The sequence below is a fragment of the Schistocerca americana genome, chromosome 4, assembly GCF_021461395.2.
Source record: "Schistocerca americana isolate TAMUIC-IGC-003095 chromosome 4, iqSchAmer2.1, whole genome shotgun sequence".
NCBI lineage: Eukaryota > Metazoa > Arthropoda > Insecta > Orthoptera > Acrididae > Schistocerca > Schistocerca americana.
In genome coordinates this window covers 735028395-735048591 of record NC_060122.1, presented here as the reverse complement: position 1 = coordinate 735048591, position 20197 = coordinate 735028395, and the positions used below count along the sequence as shown (strand labels likewise).

General features: G+C 42.4%; 1 protein-coding gene across 1 annotated transcript in view; it reads left to right on the top strand.

The window, feature by feature from the left end:
• Positions 1-20197, top strand: part of LOC124613760 (odorant receptor 13a-like) — a 64444-nt gene that overhangs the window by 8026 nt on the left and 36221 nt on the right. The window contains exons 2-3 of the mRNA XM_047142477.1: positions 3438-3745; positions 16459-16692. Of these exons, the coding sequence (XP_046998433.1) occupies positions 3438-3745; positions 16459-16692 (542 nt within the window). The remainder of the gene's footprint in view (positions 1-3437; positions 3746-16458; positions 16693-20197) is intronic.

Here is a 20197-nt window from a genome sequence, read left to right as displayed (position 1 = left end):
TCCCATCAGAATGATGAAGAAGGTATCGAGATTCATCATATCATGCGGCGCTCTGCCACTGCGCCATAGTCCAATGCCGACGGTCACGTGCCCATTTCAGTCGTAGTTGTCGATGTCGTGGTTCACATGCATGGGTCGTCGGCTGCGGAGGCTGATCGTTAGGAGTATTCGGTGCACTGTGTGTTCAGGAACAACTGTACTCTGTCTAGCATTAAAGTCTGAGGTTAGTTGCCGGCCGAAGTGGCCGTGCGGTTAGAGGCGCTGCAGTCTGGAACCGCAAGACCGCTACGGTCGCAGGTTCGAATCCTGCCTCGGGCATGGATGTTTGTGATGTCCTTAGGTTAGTTAGGTTTAACTAGTTCTAAGTTCTAGGGGACTAATGACCTCAGCAGTTGAGTCCCATAGTGCTCAGAGCCATTTTTTTCTGAGGTTAGTTCAAAAAATGGTTCAAATGGCTCTGAGCACTATGGGACTCAACTGCTGAGGTCATAAGTCTGAGGTTAGTTCCGCCACAGTTCGCCACCTGACCTGTTTTACCAATCTGCCCAGCCAATGACGTAAGATATCTGTAATGAGGGGTGGCCACCCAAACTGACGACGTCTGGACGTGATTTCGCCACGTGTTGAAGACGTACACCGCAGCACTCCTCGAAAGCCGAAAACTCGTTTCTGAAATGTTCGAGCCGAGCCTCCGGGCCATCACAATCTGCCTTTCGTCAAGCTCAGACAGATTGTGCGGCTTTCCCACTCTACAGACGGACAATACGCTCACTGATACTGGATGCACAGTGCGTGTGTCTGGCTAGCAGTCGTTCCTCGCCAGGTGATGCTGCTAGCGCCTGGACGGGTTTACATCGCTAGTAGGTCTGTGGTCGTAATTTTCTGGCTGATCAGCGCAAATTGTGTCTGAGAGAAATGGGAAACACTGCAGTCGTTGTCGTAATGCGAAAACGGAGCGATTCATCTGACGTCCAAAAGTGACACGATCGGCTTTCGGGCCAAGGGTGAGTCATTTCCGAAATGGCTAAATTTGTGAATAATTCGCGTACCATGCATTGAAAAATGGCTTTACCCAAAATGGGCGCCTAGGCAACTGTGGTGCACCACAGGCCATAGATGAAAGGTGTAAACGACGGCTGCGGAGATGTTTATGAGCGAATAGAGGTGCAGCTGTTGAGCAACTGACGGCCCAGATGAACGAAGGGGCTAACAATAGCGTCCGTCAACGATCGTTCAACGAACGCAGTTGCGTATGAGCCTCTGCAGCAGGCGCCTGGTTCAAGCCCCCATACTGACTGCTCTTCATCGGCGACGAAGGCCAGACTTTGGACGCCAGTACCACAGCTGGAGATCACTGAGTGCAGACAGGTGACATTTCCAGATTCACTTCTTAAGCTCCATTGGACGGATGACCGTTGGCGAGTACGGCGTGAAATGGCTCAAAGCAAACACTGCAATCACGACGGAACGTCCTGCTATGGGGAATGTTTTAGTGGCATTACCTGGGTGATCTCGTCATTCTGTAAGTGCAGTGGATCAACACAAGTGTTTACCTATCCTTAGGGACCATGTGCACTCCTGCATGCAGTTTGATTTTCCTCGGCACGATGACATCTACCATCAAGATAATGCAACTTGTCACACAGTTTGCAGTGTACGTGGTGGGGTTTGAACAGCACCAAAATGAGTTTACACTACTGCCCTGACCATCAAACTCTGCGGATCTAAACCCAGTCGAGAATCTGTGGAACGACTTCGATCGGGATATTAGCGCTATGGACCCTCAACCGGAAACCTAGTGCAGCTGGCCACGGCACTGAAATGGGCATGGCTCTACATCCCTCTTGGTACCTCACTGACTCTCTTCCTGAACGTCCAGCACTGCTGTAAGTAGGCTGTTTAGGTTTTTATATTGGTAACGCCACGTAACGCTCTGTATGAAAATCACTGGCTGTGCTGTGTGCAGTCTGTGGCTGGTTGGCATTGTTGAAATATTCGGTATTGTAGTGTTGGGCAGTTGGATGTGAACAGCGCGAAGCGTTGCGTAGTTGGAGGTGAGCCGTCAGCAGTGGTGGATGTGGGGAGTGAGATGGCGGAGTTTTGAGAGCGCCAGAAAGAGTAAATTTGTATGACTGGACGTCATGAACAGATTATATATATATATATATATATATATATATATATATATATATATATATATATATATATATATATATATGATTTTTGAACACTATTAAGGTAAATACATTGTTTCTTCTCTATCAAAATCGTTCATTTGCTAAGTGTGCTTATCAGTAGTTAGTGCCTTCAGTAGTTAGAATCTTTTACTTAGCTGGCAGTATTGGCGCTCGCTGTATTGCAGTAGTTCGAGTAACGAAGATTTTTGTGAGGTAAGTGATTCATGAAAGGTATAGGTTATTGTTAATCAGGGCCATTCTTTTGTAGAGATTATTGAAAGTCAGATTGCTTTGCGCTAAAAATATTGTATGTCAGTTTAGTGTTGATCAGAATAAGTAAAGAGAGAAATGTCTGAGCACGTTCAGTTCTGCTCACTTGTTTGAAAATCAAATAACGTAAGAGGTTTATCACCACAGTCATTCATAAATTTTTCTAGGGGGACGTTTCACTGCAAAATATGGTTATTCAGGATTTTGACAGGTGTAGTTTGCACAACTTGTCACATAAAATTAATTTATCTTTTGTGGATGACACGTTATGTTTCTTTTGTGTCGCACATCACAACTCCCAATTCCTCGCATGCTAACGTTCTCAAGAATACTAACATTGGATGAATCGACATCTCGTTTCTGAAAGGGTGTTAAGATATATTTTGTTAAAACTGCAGCAAAAGCTGTCTCAGAATCTCACAAAAAGCTGTACATATTGGTACCGGCCGTTGTGGCCGAGCGGTTCTAGGCGCTTCAGTCCGGTACCGCGCTGCTGCTACGGTGGCAGGTTCGAATCCTGCCTCGGGCATGGATGTGTGTGATGTCCTTAGGTTAGTTAGGTTTAAGTAGTTCTAAGTCTAGGGGACTGATGACCTCAGATGTTAAGTCCCATAGTGCTCAGAGCCATTTGAACCATTTGTACATATTGGGACTGATGTAATAGGGGAATTTCGCTGTGTAAACTATCCGTTAACGCCTTACGAGCCATAACGATATTTCAGTGATTGCCGGTAAGCTACGTACTTCGTGCTCCTACTAGGTGACACTGACAATTAATTGTCAGTGGCTTACCTTCAAACATTCCTTATCGACGTGGTGGCAAGAAGACTACTTGCGGTCGATGATGGTGAAGAAACACCCTTGTGCAATTGTTCGATAATGTTTTACGACTTTATATCAGCCTGAAATTCAAAGTGTGTCTTTTTCAATGTATGTATGTAAGTAATGTGTTGGTAAAAGTTTAGTGGCAGTATCTTCTCTGTTTGCCAGCGCGGCTTCGAACAGAGTTTGGGGTACAGCTGCGGCTTCTCCGCGCGGCTGGTGCCTGGACACCAGGGAGTGGCGGTGTGGTGCAGGCGGTTTACGGATGCTACTGTGCGTTCATCGTGGCTTCGCTGGTGGTGTTCGTGGTTACCCAGGTCTCCGCCATTCTGCACTTCTGGGGCGATATCATCAGCATCACCAACAGCGTCTGTGTCACCTTCGTCTACATCCTGGCTATCTTCAAACTGGTGATCCTCCTCAAGATGCGTCGCTTAACAGACGAACTCGTCGAGAATCTCGACAGATGTATGGAGGTTAGTCACTACTGGTTGTCAACTGTGTGGCGCTGCCTGCTGCTCCATCACACGGGTGTTTCTTAGCAGCTGCTTTCCGTTTGTTGCTATTTAATAAGTTTCTGCTAGAGAAAATAGTTAGCATTATGTATAGAACCAGAAGCGTCCCTATTACTATAGTTTTTGGACGATGCTGATCCAGAAGCGCATAGCAGCCACTGAGATATGTTTACTCATGTTTTGAATCGCGTATCTACAGTAGAGTGCAAAATGAAACGTCTAATTAAAAGATCAGTGTTTTATGAAATATTTTTAAAAATTTGGTACCATGTAGGAACTTCAGCGACAATCGCTTTATATAAGAAACAATATTAACAAATAGAAATTTCTTTTAATTCAATTGGCAGTGATAGGTTTTGCTTTCTGTAACCACCATCTGACCAAAATTAACCTACCCAAATCCAATAAAGAGCTGGTTCTCAGAGCCGTGCGCACTGCCAGTTGTGCAATAGTTAATATCACAAATAATTTGGAATAAATTTAGCTTCTCTCAGTATTTGGTTGTGTATCTCCCTGTCTGCCATCGCTTATACTGGTGTACTTTTGTTGCTGTTTATCAAGCTAATCTGACCGCCCCTGGTAGCTGAGTGGACGCAGGCACGGTAACTCAGCGTGTTCGGTCAGAGGGTTAACTGCCCTCAGTAATACAAAAAAACTGAGTTAATGGATCAACGACGAACTGAAACGGGTGTCTTGCGACGCCCGCCCCGAGCAGAACAACGAACGGAAACGAACAAAATAAGATTAAAAAAAAAAAAAAGTGGTCAGCGCGACAGAATGTCAATCCTAAGAGCCCGGGTTCGATTCCCGGCTGGGTCGGAAATTTTCTCCGGTCAGGGTCTGGGTGTGGTGTTGTCCTAAACATCATCATTTCTTCCCCCTCGACGCGCAAGTCCGAAGTCGCGTCAGATCAAAAGACTTGCACCCGGTGAACGATCCTAGTCACACGACATTTACATTTATCTCTAATCTTAGTTAAATTTTGGCAATTCAATTTAGGCATAAGGACGAAATCAGTGGAGTGTAATTACACTAGTTTACAAATTTAAACTTTCTTCCTGAATTATGTTTGTAAAAGAGTGTATTTACCTAATTTTGGGGTGCTGAATACACTGGTAAAATCAGTTTTTCTCTATGTCGCGTTTCCTAGATACACAGCAGAATAAAAAAAAGTTGTGTTGTTGTGGTCTTCAGTCCTGAGACTGGTTTGATGCAGCTCTCCATGCTACTCTATCCTCTGCAAGCTTTTTCATCTCCCAGTACCTACTGCAACCTACATCCTTCTGAATCTGCTTAGTGTATTCATCTCTTGGTCTCCCTCTACGATTTTTACCCTCCACGCTGCCCTCCAATACTAAACTGGTGATCCCTTGATGCCTCAGAACATGTGCTACCAACCGATCCCTTCTTCTGGTCAAGTTGTGCCACAAACTTCTCTTCTCCCCAATCCTATTCAATACCTTCTCATTAGTTATGTGATCTACCCATCTAATCTTCAGCATTCTTCTGTAGCACCACATTTCGAAAGCTTCTATTCTCTTCTTGTCCAAACTATTTATCGTCCATGTTTCACTTCCATACATGGCTACATTCCATACAAATACTTTCAGAAACGACTTCCTGACACTTAAATCTATACTCGATGTTAACAAATTTCTCTTCTTCAGAAATGCTTTCCTTGCCATTGCCAGTCTACATTTTATATCCTCTCTACTTCGACCATCAGTTATTTTGCTCCCCAAATAGTAAAACTCCTTTACTACTGTAAGTGTCTCATTTCCTAATCTAATTCCCTCAGCATCACCCGACTCAATTCGACTACATTCCATTATCCTCGTTTTGCTTTTGTTGATGTTCATCTTATACCCTCCTTTCAAGACACTGTCCTTTCCGTTCAGCTGCTCTTCCAAGTCCTTTGCTGTCTCTGACAGAATTACAATGTCATCGGCGAACCTCAAAGTTTTTATTTCTTCTCCATCGATTTCAATACCTACTCCGAATTTTTCTTTTGATTCTTTCACTGCTTGCTCAATATAGAGATTGAATAACATCGGGGAGAGGCTACAACCCTGTCTCACTCCCTTCCCAACTACTGCTTCTTTTTCATGCCCCTCGACCCTTATAACTGCCATCTGGTTTCTGTACAAATTGTAAATAGCCTTCCGCTCCCTGCATTTTCCCCCTGCCAACTTCAGAATTTGAAAGAGAGAATTCCAGTCAACATTGTCAAAAGCTTTCTCTAAGTCTACAAATGCTAGAAACGTAGGTTTTCCTTTCCTTAATCTAGCTTCTAAGATAAGTCGTAGGGTGAGTATTGCCTCACGTTTTCCGATATCTCTACGGAATACAAACTGATCTTCCCCGAGGTCGGCTTCTACCAGTTTCTCCATTCGCCAGTAAAGAATTTTGCAGCCGTGACTTATTAAACTGATCGTTCGGTAATTTTCACATCTGTCAACACCTGCTTTCTTTGGGATTGGAATTATTATATTCTTCTTGAAGTCTGAGGGTATTTCGCCCGTCTCATACATCTTGCTCTCCAGATGGTAGAGTTTTGTCAGGACTGGCTCTCCCAAGGCTGTCAGTAGTTCTAATGGAATGTTGTCTACTCCCGGGGCCTTGTTTCGATTCAGGTCTTTCACTGCTCTGTCTAACTCTTCACGCAGTATCATATCTCCCATTTCATCTTCATCGACATCCTCTTCCATTTCCATAATATTGTCCTCAAGTACATCGCCCATGTATAGACCCTCTATATACTTCTTCCGCCTTTCTGATTTCCCTTCTCTGCTTAGAACTGGGTTTCCATCTGAGCTCTTGATATTCATACAAGTGGTTCTCTTTTCTCCAAAGGTCTCTTTCATCTTCCTGTAGGCAGTATCTATCTTACCCCTAGTGAGATAAGCCTCTACATCGTTACATTTGTCCTCCAGCCATCCCTGCTTGGCCACTTTGTACTTCCTGTCGATCTAAATTTTGAGACGTTTGTATTCCTTTTTGCCTGATTCATTTACTGCATTTTTATATTTTCTCCTTTCATCAGTTAAATTCAGTATTTCTTTTGTTACCCAAGGATTTCTACTAGCCCTCGTCTTTTTACCTACTTGATCCTCTGCTGCCTTCACCACTTCATCTCTCAAAGCTACCCATTCTTCTTCAACTGTATTTCTTTCCCCCATTCTTGTCAATTGTTCCCTTATGCTCTCCCTGAAACTCTGTACAACCTCTGGTTTAGTCAGTTTATCCAGGTCCCATCTCCTTAAATTACCACCTTTTTGTAGTTTCTTCAGTTTTAATCTACAGTTCATAGTTCATAACCAACAGATTGTGGTCAGAGTCCACATCTGCCCCTGGAAATGTCTTACAATTTAAAACCAGGTTCCTAAATCTCTATCTTACCATTATATAACCTATCTGAAACCTGTCAGTACCTCCAGGTTTCTTCCATGTGTACAGCCTTCTTTCATGATTCTTGAACCAAGTGTTAGCTATGATTAAGTTATGCTCTGTGCAAAATTCTACCAGTCGGCTTCCTCTTTCATTTCTTAGCCCCAATCCATATTCACCTACTACGTTTCCTTCTCTCCCTTTTCCTACTGACGAATTCCAGTCACCCATGACTATTAAATTTTCGTCTCCCTTCACTATCTGAATAATTTCTTTTATTTCATCATACATTTCTTCAATTTTTTCGTCATCTGCAGAGCTAGTCGGCATATAAACTTTTACTACTGTCGTAGGCATGGGCTTCGTATCTATCTTGGCCACAAGAATGCGTTCACTATGCTGTTTGTAGTAGCTTAACCGCATTCCTATTTTCCTATTCATTATTAAACCTACTCCTGCATTAGCCCTATTTGATTTTGTATTTATAACCCTGTAATCACCTGACCAAAAGTCTTGTTCCTCCTGCCACCGAACTTCACTAATTCCCACTATATCTAACTTTAACCTATCCATTTCCCTTTTTAAATTTTCTAACCTACCTGCCCGATTAAGAGATCTGACATCCCACGCTCCGATACGTAGAATGCCAGTTTTCTTTCTCTTGATAACGACATCCTCTTGAGTAGTCCCCGCCGGGAGATCCGAATGGGGGACTATTTTACCTACGGAATATTTTACCCAAGAGGACGCCATCATCATTTAACCATACAGTAAAGCTGCATGCCCTCGGGAAAAATTACGGCTGTAGTTTCCCCTTGCTTTCAGCCGTTCGCAGTATCAGCACAGCAAGGCCGTTTTGGTTAGTGTTACAAGGCCAGATCAGTCAATCATCCAGACTGTTGCCCCTGCAACTACTGAAAAGGCTGCTGCCCCTCTTCAGGAACCACACGTTTGTCTGGCCTCTCAACAGATACCCCTCCGTTGTGGTTGCACCTACGGTACGGCTATCTGTATCGCCGAGACACACAAGCCTCCCCACCAACGGCAAGGTCCATGGTTTTGGAGGGAGACAGAAGCAACAGTCTGAATAATGGTCATTAGGCTCACACCACACCATCGGAACAGCGATGGCATGGGTCGGCGTTTTCGGTTCAATCACTAGGTTAAGGTTGTAGTACAGGTTATGCAGGAAATATGAGGTGCAAAATGTTTATCTTGAACACCAACAGGACAATCAAAATACAGTTTCTATGCCTTCTTAACCAAATCAGTGATTGGTTTTCTTTGGGCTTTTGGAGTGAAATCCCACACACATAACAAAAGTTGTCGGGGTGGTTTAGACAGCAACGAGATTTACTAATTGTCGTTTTTCTTAGTGTAAGTCTTAAACACAAAACGTTTGCACTATCTTTCACAGGAAACACTCACTGACGATCTCTTTCACACCACTTCATTACCATACCAAAAATTTACTGACGATTTGTAGATCTTCTGGCTCTCCTCTGCAAATCAAAAATAAATATCAAAACAGAAGAACAGCTAAAAGTGAAATACTAAATACGAAAAATAAAAAACAATTGAAACGTCAAAAATGGCACATTTTGAGAGGTATGTTTGGATTCTACATACCAAAGTACATACTTGTTGATGTACCACATTCCAGATGCAAAATGTCTGTTGACTAGTGTTATCATAGTTGGTTCATCTCTCTCACTCTGTGTGTGTGTGTGATATATATATACTTACTTACTTACTTATCGCGAATGGACCCAGAAGGATCACGCAAAGCTTTCTGACGTCGTTTCTTCCATACTTCTTTCATTCGTTCTCCATGTTTTCTTTTTCTTTCTTCTGTCCATTTTGTTCCTGGTCTCTTTAGTGCTTCCTTCTCCGACAATACAATCCACTTTTCCACCTTATCTCTAAAAGTTTTTCTGTCTTTGACATCTTTAAGTTCAATATTTGCTTTTTGTAAATCTAATTTTACTTGGCTAATCCATGGTGTTGTTGATTTGACTTTTTCTATGTAAGTGAGAATTCTGTTGGTGAGTCGTGTGGGGGGAAGTCTAGTGACATGTCCATAAAATTTTAATCTTCGCCTTCTTATGTCTGCTGCCAGGTTTGATATAGTTTCTGTGGTTCTTCTTGATTGTATCCGGTATCCTTCTTCTGTTAATTTTGGACCTAAAATCTTTCTCATAATTTTGCGTTCTTCTTTTAGTATTTTTTCTAAATCACATTTTGTGTGGAGTGTGAGCGTTTCACTAGCATATAGTGCTGCTGGCTTAATTACTGCGCAGTAGTGTCTGATTTTTGTGTTCGAGGAGATGCATTTTTTATTGTATATTTCATGTGTCATACCATATGCTCTCTTCATTTTCTGTTGTCTGATCTTCTGTGCAACTTTCTCTCCTCCGGTTGGCTCCAAAATTTCACCTAGGTATTTAAAATGTTTTACTCTATTTATTTTTCCATATTTTGTGTTCAAACTGTGTATATGGAATTTCGTACAGAAAAATTCTGTCTTTTGAAACGAAATTTGTAAACCTACTTTATCCGCGCATTCCTTAAGGATCTCTATTTGTTTGGTGGCGATTTCTTCATCATCTGCAAGTATGGCCAAGTCGTCCGCGAATGCTAAACAAGATATCTCCACGTTGTCTTTGGTTCTACCGAGATGGATTGGTTTCCAGTAGGATTGATTTTTTAATTCTTTTTCCCATTCCTTAATGACTTTATCCAGGACTATATTAAACAGAAGTGGAGATAGCCCGTCACCTTGACGTACTCCAGTTTTTATGAGAAAAATATATATATATATATATATATATATATATATATATATATATATATATATATATGTGTGTGTGTGTGTGTGTGTGTGTGTGAGTGGTCGCGCTGGTGTGAAGGAGCGCTTCCGTCTTCGTTCATGTTACCCCTTCTGTTGATGTTGAGTGGTAGTCCTTCTAGTATAGTGGATAACGATTCGCTGCAGAAGACAGTAATCACTTATTAGTTCTCATTGATTGACTTTTGTGGAATATGGCTTATGACTATTTTTCGAAAGAAAACGTTATCCGTTTTAGGCTATAAAATATTTCGTTTATTTGCTGTTATTGGCCAGTTACGACTGTGACGTCATTATCATGTACATACATAGTATTTCTATGCGGCATTCCGTAGCAGGCTACCCACAAAGGTCCAGTGTGGGCTGGAATTGTCATATGGCAGCGAAACTCGTTAGATATTCTAATGAGATAAAGCGGAACCGACTTACGTAAAAAAAACCGACTTACGTAAAAAAAAGTGCCATTCTTGACCACCAAGTGCAAATATGGCTCTGTGAATGCAAGAAAGAGGTATAGAAATGTCTTCATATGTAACTTATTAGGAAAGGGACGTGGACAGAAAACGTCAAACAAGTGATTTTATTATTAGCCACAGCTTACACAGTTTGTTCGATATGAGCACCGGCGACATCTACGAAATGTTGTACAGCGCCAGATTTGCACCTGGTGAACAAAGCAGGAACAATTTCTTTCTAGCGTAAAAAAGTTCCGCATTAACGCATTAGCATATCTACCAAGTTTCGGTGCAATGTGATAATTAGAGCCCAAATTGGACCTCCGCGTCATTCGATAATTGCAATCCACACTGGACCTCAGTCAGTAGCTGCACTTTAGTTATAAACACCAGGTATATGATTGATAATGGCTTCACAGTGGGAATTTGCCAATAGCAGCAGATAAAGGAAAGATTTTGCAGGCTACAACGTTTTCTTTCGAAAATCATCGAGACAGTGAGCACATATACAAATAAGATTGTTTATGTCTGTTTCGCCCTATCAGCCTAAAACCAAAAGTGAAGACGGTCCAACGCAAATAAACACAGTGAATAAAACTTAATTCGTTATTTCTGCCTACGTAATAGTGCACTCATTTTGTTTCATTACGATCCTGTTTCCGGTCTTAGGACAATGAACTCCTATTCGGGAAGACGGCGGTTCAAATTGCGATTCATATCACCATTTGACCAACGTGGTTGTTCGCTTTAGGTGAATTCTGGGATAGTTGAAACGGACACCGTCGATGTCCTTCCTCGTTGATCTCTGTCCCTCTTGACGTCGTCACTGAGAAACGATGGACCGTAACCATTCTTCTTCACTTCTTTCCTGTGGCTCTGTTTTGTCCAGTTTATAATTAACTGGCTTGTAGTCCCATGCATACAAACGTTCTGTCCTATTCATTGTAGTAGAATGGTTTTTTTTGTATTCAAACAGATGCCATTCTTGTTTAAGATATTCGTAATTGGTCTATTGATTACTCTTAATTCTAATCCTTTAGTCCACTATCGATGTTTGTAATCTTATATTGTATCTAAATTCTCCTAAATATTTAAACTCTTCTTTGTATTTTGAATATTTACATTAGTTTCTCCGCTCATGAGCAACTGATTAGGGTATGTTCCTAGTAGCATCTCAGGTCAAGGCATGTACTCCATACTGTACAACAAAGGCGTTAGAGAGGCACCCTGATCCATACCTCTCAACCGCCGCCCGCAATTCAATGGCATTGGCTGGAGCTCGGTCGTACTTTGACATGAGGTGACTTTATAGTCCAGGCAACAAAGAAAAATCAGCGTAAAAATCGTGTTAGGGGTCAACGGCATGAGCAAACAAACATTTTTTGTGTGAGTGGGTGGGTGGGAATGCGTTTAAAGTTCACTTTTTATATTTTTCCTGACTAACTCGAAAATCGAAGCAGCTAGAAAATATTTTGCAGTATACAATTAAACCACACTAAATTTCGTACGGAGAACCTCATATTCATTTCTTCTTAGGCAGTGATACTGTATTTTCCGCGTTGCAGGGAACGAAAAATGAGAGATTATTAAAAATTGTGTTTTAATGTTATGATATTAATGTTAACTGAAATGGCTTAAGAATAAATATTAAACCTCTTTACCACATCTAAGTGCGGTACAGCCGTATTAAGGGATATACTGTGGTATAAGGTGTAACAGGATGGAGAGAAGAGGGGCGGGGTGGTCCGTAGAAACTTCAGAACGGGTGCGTCGCCAGATTGTGGTCACGCACTTTCCTACTTCATAGGCCCGCAGACTGAAGGGCGAGCAGGCGAGTCTCAAATCTCACTATCCCACTACGTCAAAAGGTGCAACTACAGGGTGTTTCACAAAGAGATAACGACTTTGCTACAGCTCGCCCTGCGCTACATGGAATACAGTGATAAGTTATAAATAGTAGTAAAGCAAGAAAGCATATGCATGGGTTCTAGGTAAATCACTGTACTCTGTTCTACACTGCTAGAAGGGAAATTATTTCTTAGTCGTCCTGTACGACAGCAGAAGCGTTCTTTTGGGAAAGGTAACTTCCTCAAACATGAGCACTTCTTGCTGCTCAGTCTAAGGACAGACTACACCTTCAAAACATTTGCCGTAGAGTTGTCTTACGTGAGCAGTCCAAATATCTTCAGTGGGTTCGTGTTCATATAATAAAGTTTTTTTCATTTTATTAAGTGAGTACTTATTTGCATTGCAATTGTTAAGTAAGCTACTATGTTAAAAGCAAGCCAGTTCTATCAGCTGTCTATTACTCCCACTATCAGTAGCTGGAATATTTCTCATACCATGAGGGATATCAAATGCATCACTCCAGCCTCAGCTCTTCTCACATCTGAAGAGGCACAGTGGAATATGATGGCTCCTTCTGCAACGGAAGTAGTTATGGAACTTCACATACTTCGTGTAACGCAAGCAATGCATTATAGAAGATCACCGTTCTAGACTTGAACATCATCAATCCTATTTCGTCAGACATATTGATACCTGTATTGTGAGATATGCTGTGGCTTCATACGATACAGCCCATTCTGCAAATACAAGCTATTTCAGACTAGAAGAAACCGATGCTGTCTCCAGTAACAGTAATATTTAGACAGGTGGAGTAACTTTCTAGTCATTCATTAATTCATCACAAAGTGATTACAAATAGTATGAAAGTTATGCAATACACTGTCAAAAACTGACAGCAGCAGGGTACCGTATCTACCAATCCAATTCCTTTCCCACCAATACTACACGGGTCATCGACTACGTCACACTTACAAAATAAGCACTTCTTAACTATTGTTTATACAAACGTATTTTACATAAAAGGTCACATAACAACTGCAAATAAGTACTCAGTTAATAAACTGAAAATAATTCCACTACATAAAGATCGTCTCTGTAATGTTATTTTGTCTACTCACCTATGAGTACTAGACATGAAATGGTGGGGAAGTACAGTCTATCTGTAAAATGAAAAGAAAGCAGCACCCATGGGGAAAGTCGCCTATCGCGGAAGATGATGATGATGATGATGTTTGGTTTGTGGGGTGCTCAATTGCGCGGTCAACAGCGCCCAAACAAAGTCACAATTTTTACACATACCAATTTCTTTCGCAGTCCAATCTAGCCACTGTCAGGAATGATGATTATGATGAAATGATGAGGACAACACAAACACCGAGTCCCTGGGCAGAGAAAATCCCCAACCCGGCCGGGAATCGAACCTGGGATCCCGGGATCCAGAGGCAGCAACGCTAGCCACTAGATTTCACTGAAGAACGCTACAAATACCATACAGGACGACTGGTAATCGATTCCTCTCTAGCAGTGTAGAACAGTGCGCAAAGATATACGGAGAATTTTTCAAAATGTTTATCTTTGAGTAGTATTTTTAGTAACACGTATATGTGTTCAGTGTTGTGTCAACACACTTTGTGGAAAATAAATACCACCGATCGCATCCGCACAATGCGTCAACAGTGAGTAATAAGGTACGCTGTGGAAGAGCCGAGTTGATTTTGTGAAACATCCTGTAGTTGCTTCTTGTGACGTAGTGGGGTATAGATAGTGGAGACTCGTCTCCTCGCTCTTCTGTTCGCATTCCTTAAGAAGGGAGGAAGTAGGTGACCACAATCCAGCGACCCACTTTTCCTCACGTGTCTAGCCTCTAGGCCCCTCCTCCCTTCTCCAGCCGGCTCTCCCTAAGCACATAATTACCTCGCATGCTGTTCATGGCACTCCTTCCTAGCATTGTACAAAAATTTGCAACTGCACGAATTTTTCCTACCATTTGACATTGTTTGCTCTTCATTCAGTGGGCTCTCAAGAGAGGGGAGGAAGGTATTACACAAGCACTCTTATCTGCATCGAGAGTTTCTAAAACCATTTCGTCACCAAGAAAGATGAAGAGTTGCACTCTCTTATCCCATCTGAAGTGCTGCAGGAGCGTAAATCGACGTACATCATTCCGTCGGTCACTGTATCGTTCGCCAGAGGAAGTTGATGGTGCACGTATCAGTTGCGTCACGTCTCATTTCATCCCGTGCTCACGTCTCTCGTCCAGGTAGTTTTTGACAAACTCTTGCCCCGTCATTTTAAGCGCCAATGTACAGCGCAGCTTATCAGTCCCATGCTCCTAGCATCCAGTGGCAGCGTTCCTGCAACCCATGCTGATCTTGTGACTGCTTTATCTACATCTGCGTATATACTATGCAAGTCACCTTACGCCGTGTGGCGGTGGGTATTTTATGTAGTACTGTCACTTCTCCCTTTCCTGTTCCAGTTGTAAACGTTTCGGGGATAGTGATTGTTGGGAAGTTTCAGTGCCTGCTCGAATCTCTCCGACTTTATGTTCATGATCTTTTCACGCGATACACACAGAAATTAGCAATATATTGCTTGACTTTTCCGGGAACGTACGCTCTCGGAATTTTAACAGTAAAGCACACCGTGATGCAGAACACCTCTCCTCTGCATGCGCCACTGACGTTAGCTGAGTATCTCCCCAACGTCTCGTACCGACTAAATGAACCTGATACAAAACGCGATACTCTTCATTCATTCTTCTCTATTTCCTCAGTCTGTTCTGTCTGATACGAATCGCAGACTAACGAGCAATATTCTATCATTGGTCCAATGAGGTTCTTGTAAACTGCCTCCTTTATGGCTGGACTGCACTTCCTGACAATTCTTCCAATGAATATGTCTGGCATCTACCTTGCCTGCGATTAGTTTCATCTCCTTAACCATGCTCGCAAATATTTTATGGATGTCGCTGCTTCTACTGCAATGCAATTGTGTAATCGTAACAATGGGTGACGTGTGGCGAGCTGAGGTATATTTACGGGTTTTAGAAAGTGTGGTGGCTCACCAATAGCTGTTGTCCGCCATTGAATAGGAAGCTGGTTTGCTGCGCTATGGCTGGTTTATCAGGTGCTGTCACAACGAACGATAGGTTGTCGTGAACCCGGTCCCTGCAACTCGTTGCGTGCAGTAGTTTGGTCTGGCGGCCGCTGATTTCCTCAGATGACGGTAACACTACATCCTGACGAGGTGACAAGCGGAAAGTTCGGTGTTTGTACTACTTCGGAGATGTAGTAGTGTTTAGTTGTCGGGAACCCTTGATTAATAGCGACCAGTTTGCACTGAAAACGCGCTTCTTGTCGGGTCCGTGCTTGGCCGTCACGGTGATAGACACTGCAAGTTCTGAAGATTTCCTAGTCACGTGACTCAAAGAATCATTCCATATGCCATGGCGACATAGCAGCTGATCTCAATTGTATTGTTATGCACTTCTTAAATACCATAACCTAGACTCGACATATGCCAGAAACTCTCTTAGTTCAAACATTTTATTCATTTGTAGTCAACAGCGAAAGTATGTTTCACAAAATTCGTAACACAAAGCTGTATAATTGTGCAATGAAAGAGCCAAATACACTTCTGTGTTACAAACTTCGAGGCACTCCATTTAGTTCTAAAGCACTTGCAGTAGCTCAGTCCAGTTTTCGATTTTGTAAAAATAATAGAGCTAGACCTAAAGTAAAGTTTGCTAAGTAATCTGTAGACGCTAGATATCTCACTTTCCCTTTGATTTTCTTAGATGGATGATTTTATTTAATCATTTAGTACTAGCTTTTAGCGTCCCGTCGACGACAGTGGAGGGTAAAGGTGGATGGTTAGGTCAAAGCTGGGAGGAAAATCAGCCACTCTCCGTACTTGTCTTAATCTATTTAGGGAAAACACAGAAACCTAGCTCCAAGTTCCCATATTGCGTTTTGATCCCCTTACTACCAGATCATGAATACGTTGCCTTAAACCCCACGGCACTTTGCACGGCTTGTGATGTACACTTAATGCCAGCTGCTCTAGTTTTTTTTTCAGTTGTATAAATTATTGTAAATGTTGCTATTAAGTTAGCGATTAAAGCGATTTTTCAGCGCTATGGAAGAACATTTGAGCGAGAAAAGGCGTTCGTGTTTGGCGAGTGTGCACGCAGAGGCCGCTGGATTTCTCTAATGCAAGCGTGGATGGGACTGTGTTTGTACGTGGCCTGGGAAGTGCAGCCTATGTTGCGAGTACAGAGCTGCTCCACTACAGAGTGTCGCAGCCAGAGTGGCTTCCCCACCGTCGTCTGGTACCCGTTCTCCTTCACGGAGCCACCTGCGTACCAGGTACATTTACAACACGGCATCTTTCCTATTAACAGACGAATTTGTGGATTATTGTAAGACTAGCTAAGAAAAAAATTGATTTTTATTTGTAAAATTTTGTTGTAGAACATTTACAATATTACATGGTTTTGCATCTTCGTAACACTTTACAAATTGTACACTGGGCATAGTTCAGAATCGACTGTAGCCTGATAAATTTGTGATACAAAAGGTAATCTAAAACTGCGAAATTTACAGAGTCTTAGACCAGACAAGTGTTGCCGGCCGGATTGGCCGAGCGGTTCTAGGCACTACAGTCTGGAACCGCGAGACCGCTACGGTCGCAGGTTCGAATCCTGCCTCGGGCATGGATGTGTGTGACGTCCTTAGGTTAGTTAGGTTTAAGTAGTTCTAAGGGACTGATGACCTCAGCAGTTATGTCCGATAGTGCTCAGAGCCATTTGAACCATTTGAACAAGTGTCTGATGAATAATGTATTACGCTTGAAGCAGATGAGCGTGCAAATTAAATACAGTAATAGCTACAGGAATCTAATTAAATTACTTAATGGAACATCCTGGCAAATTAAAACTGTGTGCCTGACTGGGACAATCCAAAACCTTCTGGGAAAAGCTCGTACTGACGTAATTAATATTTCTTTACGCTAAAAATATGTAGTTATGATCAATGACATTGAAATACACAATTTTACAGATATTGGTATAAAGCTTAATCAGTAACAATACATACTTCACATAGGCCACAGGTAGCGGGTAATATACATCCATAGAGTAAGTTGTGTGTTTATCATTTTCTGTCTTTTGCTAGTATTATATTTCGTGCGTGGTGTTCTGTTTAAGAGGTTTAATCTTACGTTTCTGTAAGGGTAAATTCATTCAGTCTGTAGCGCACTAGTTGCTCACTGAACAGCCAGCCAGCTACATAGCTCATTAACGCACCATCGTTCATTCAGGACACATCAGGAGGGTAGCATGTTACATATCTGGGATTCTGTCTGCTTTTATAGTTTACTTCCTCTTCTAGCCTTGCTAGGATGGTTAGGACGTGTGCTTCCTGTGTGGGGCCGCAAGAGGAGCTGGCCGCAGTTCGCGTACAGCTGAATGCGCTGTTGGCTACGGTCAGTCCGCTTCAGGCTGCTGCCTCGGGGTGTTGCGATGGCGGAGAATGTGGCGCGCCGCATCGGACACGTCAGGCGTCGATTGTTTTGCCCATGGGCTGTGCTGCCAAGATAATTCCTAGTGTAATCCGGTGCGGTGCACCCGCCCTCGCGGCATCGTGAGTGGCGGGTGGTAACGCGTTAGCCCCGCTCTAGGCTGAGGGCCAATGTGCAGACTGGCCGTCTGTCCTCGCCCATTAATCCTGTGAGTGGATCTGTGGCCACTGCTTTAGCAGGGTTCGACCAGGCACATGGCAGGGAGTCGTTTACTACTTATCGGGAGCCCCAACGTTAGACGTGTTATGAAGCACCACAGACAGATAGCGTTCAGGGCTGGCAAGGAGAGCCATGTACAGCTGTAGTGCCGAGAACAAGACACCCGATTGCCGCTTTTTAATTCTAATGCTGCTCTCAGTGTCTTCACTCAGAAAGAGTAGCGACCACAACATTGTATACGTCGAAGAACGGAATCTCAGTTTGCCGTGAGTCCTCTCACTGCAAATAATCAGTTCACCAAATAAAATGGTATATCACGCGTCTCCATAGAAAATAAAAACGGCAATAGAAAATTAATGAAATTACACCTTGAGCTAAACAATTTGATCAATACCATAGTGTCCAGTGCCACTGCTGCACAGTCGTCAGGATTAACTACAATAAAATTACACATGCAATAAAAAATTTTGTTTCTCGTACTGCCATTCATCTCGCCAATTTGGTTGAGCAACATGTAAGTGAGTTTGAGCGGTATTCCATCCACGCTTGTTTTGGAGGGTAGAAGTTTTTCAGGCCGTTAGTAGTGGGATTAACAATTATTTCGCACTAGTTCACTGTTAGAATCATTTGGCGGTAATCAGGGCTCTATTTTCTGCCAGCAGATCGTCAGAACATTTTCTTTTCTCGTGTGAAGTGGGGATAGGACTATTTCTGTACATTGAGGTTGGACTTTGAGGTACTTTGGCTTCGGGAGACAGTTTATTTCTTCTGCTAATAGACACTCAGGTTGTAGCTTTGCCTGTTGGTTTGCCCCTGTTTATGTGTGAATTGGTATGCGATTCATCTTCGTGCAACCTCTATCTGTGCACACCAGCTATCTTTTTCCAGCTCTTTTAATTTATTTAGTTTCATATAGGGAGTTCACTAACCACTATATTGAGGACTCAAGTTACTTCTTAACCACTTAACAGATTTGTTGATTTTACCAGTATTCGAATTAATATGAATATTTTGAACACAATAAACCTTATTATTAAAAAATTAAATACTGCGTTATGGCTCGTTATATAACGTAATTTGCAAATAGATACACCCTAGTTACCGTTTGTCTTCCTGATTAAAGCCATCAGGGGAAAATTTATTAACTATTTATTTATTTTGAGTTTAAAATCCACTTAAGGGTAAAGCGACGAAGTGTCATCCATAGCGAAGACAACGAGGCCGGTCGTCTATATTCGTCGGACTTAAATAGCCTTCTCATGTCGCATTATCTTATCAAACAGATGTGATAGGACACATTGAAATAATTTTTTGAAATTTGTGGTAAGTTCTTATGGGACCAGACTGCTGAGGTCAGCGGTCCCTAGGCTTACACACTTCTTAATCTGACTGAAACGAACTTACGCTAAGGACAACATACACACCCATGCCCGAGGGAGGACTCGAACCTCCGACGGGGAGAGCTGCGCGAACCGTGACAAGGCGCCCTTGACCAAGCGGCTACACAGCGCGGATATAATTCATAGCCGCACTGCAGGGATCATAGTAGGTCTGTCGAGCGTACAGACAATTATAACAGATATTAACTGAAATGCCGTGCGAATTTTTAATGAAAGGTTGCATTGTTCTAGCTCTTTTACGAGCTAATTCAAAGAACCAGTTTTAGAGATAGGCTGTGCAAGTGTATGGAGGCACTCACTCCATACGTGGAACAGGACAGGAAGTTGTTAATACTGGTCCAAAGTTCCAACTACCATGCACATACAGTAGCTTGCTGGGTGTACATAAAGCAACAGATATGTCTCGAAAGAAAAGAGGTGTATAAGAAATTCCCAGAGAAAGTATGGATATGGACGACAGAGCAATATTCAGGACGAAATGCCTTGGAAAATTATAAATGGCAAAGAGCTGTGCTCAATCATGGAACTCAGGCGAGTATCAAACGACAGAGTTCTCTTGATATGGAGATACCATTAATGTATTTTAGTGACTCCGTACAGTAATCGTTACAACAAGTAGAAAAGATGCGTCTGACTGCGGTTACGTGACTCTACAACAATTCTCGTTCACGCTTTCCCAAAATCTTTTTGTAAACCCGATTGGATCATAGCTCAGAATCACGTTAGCGTTACC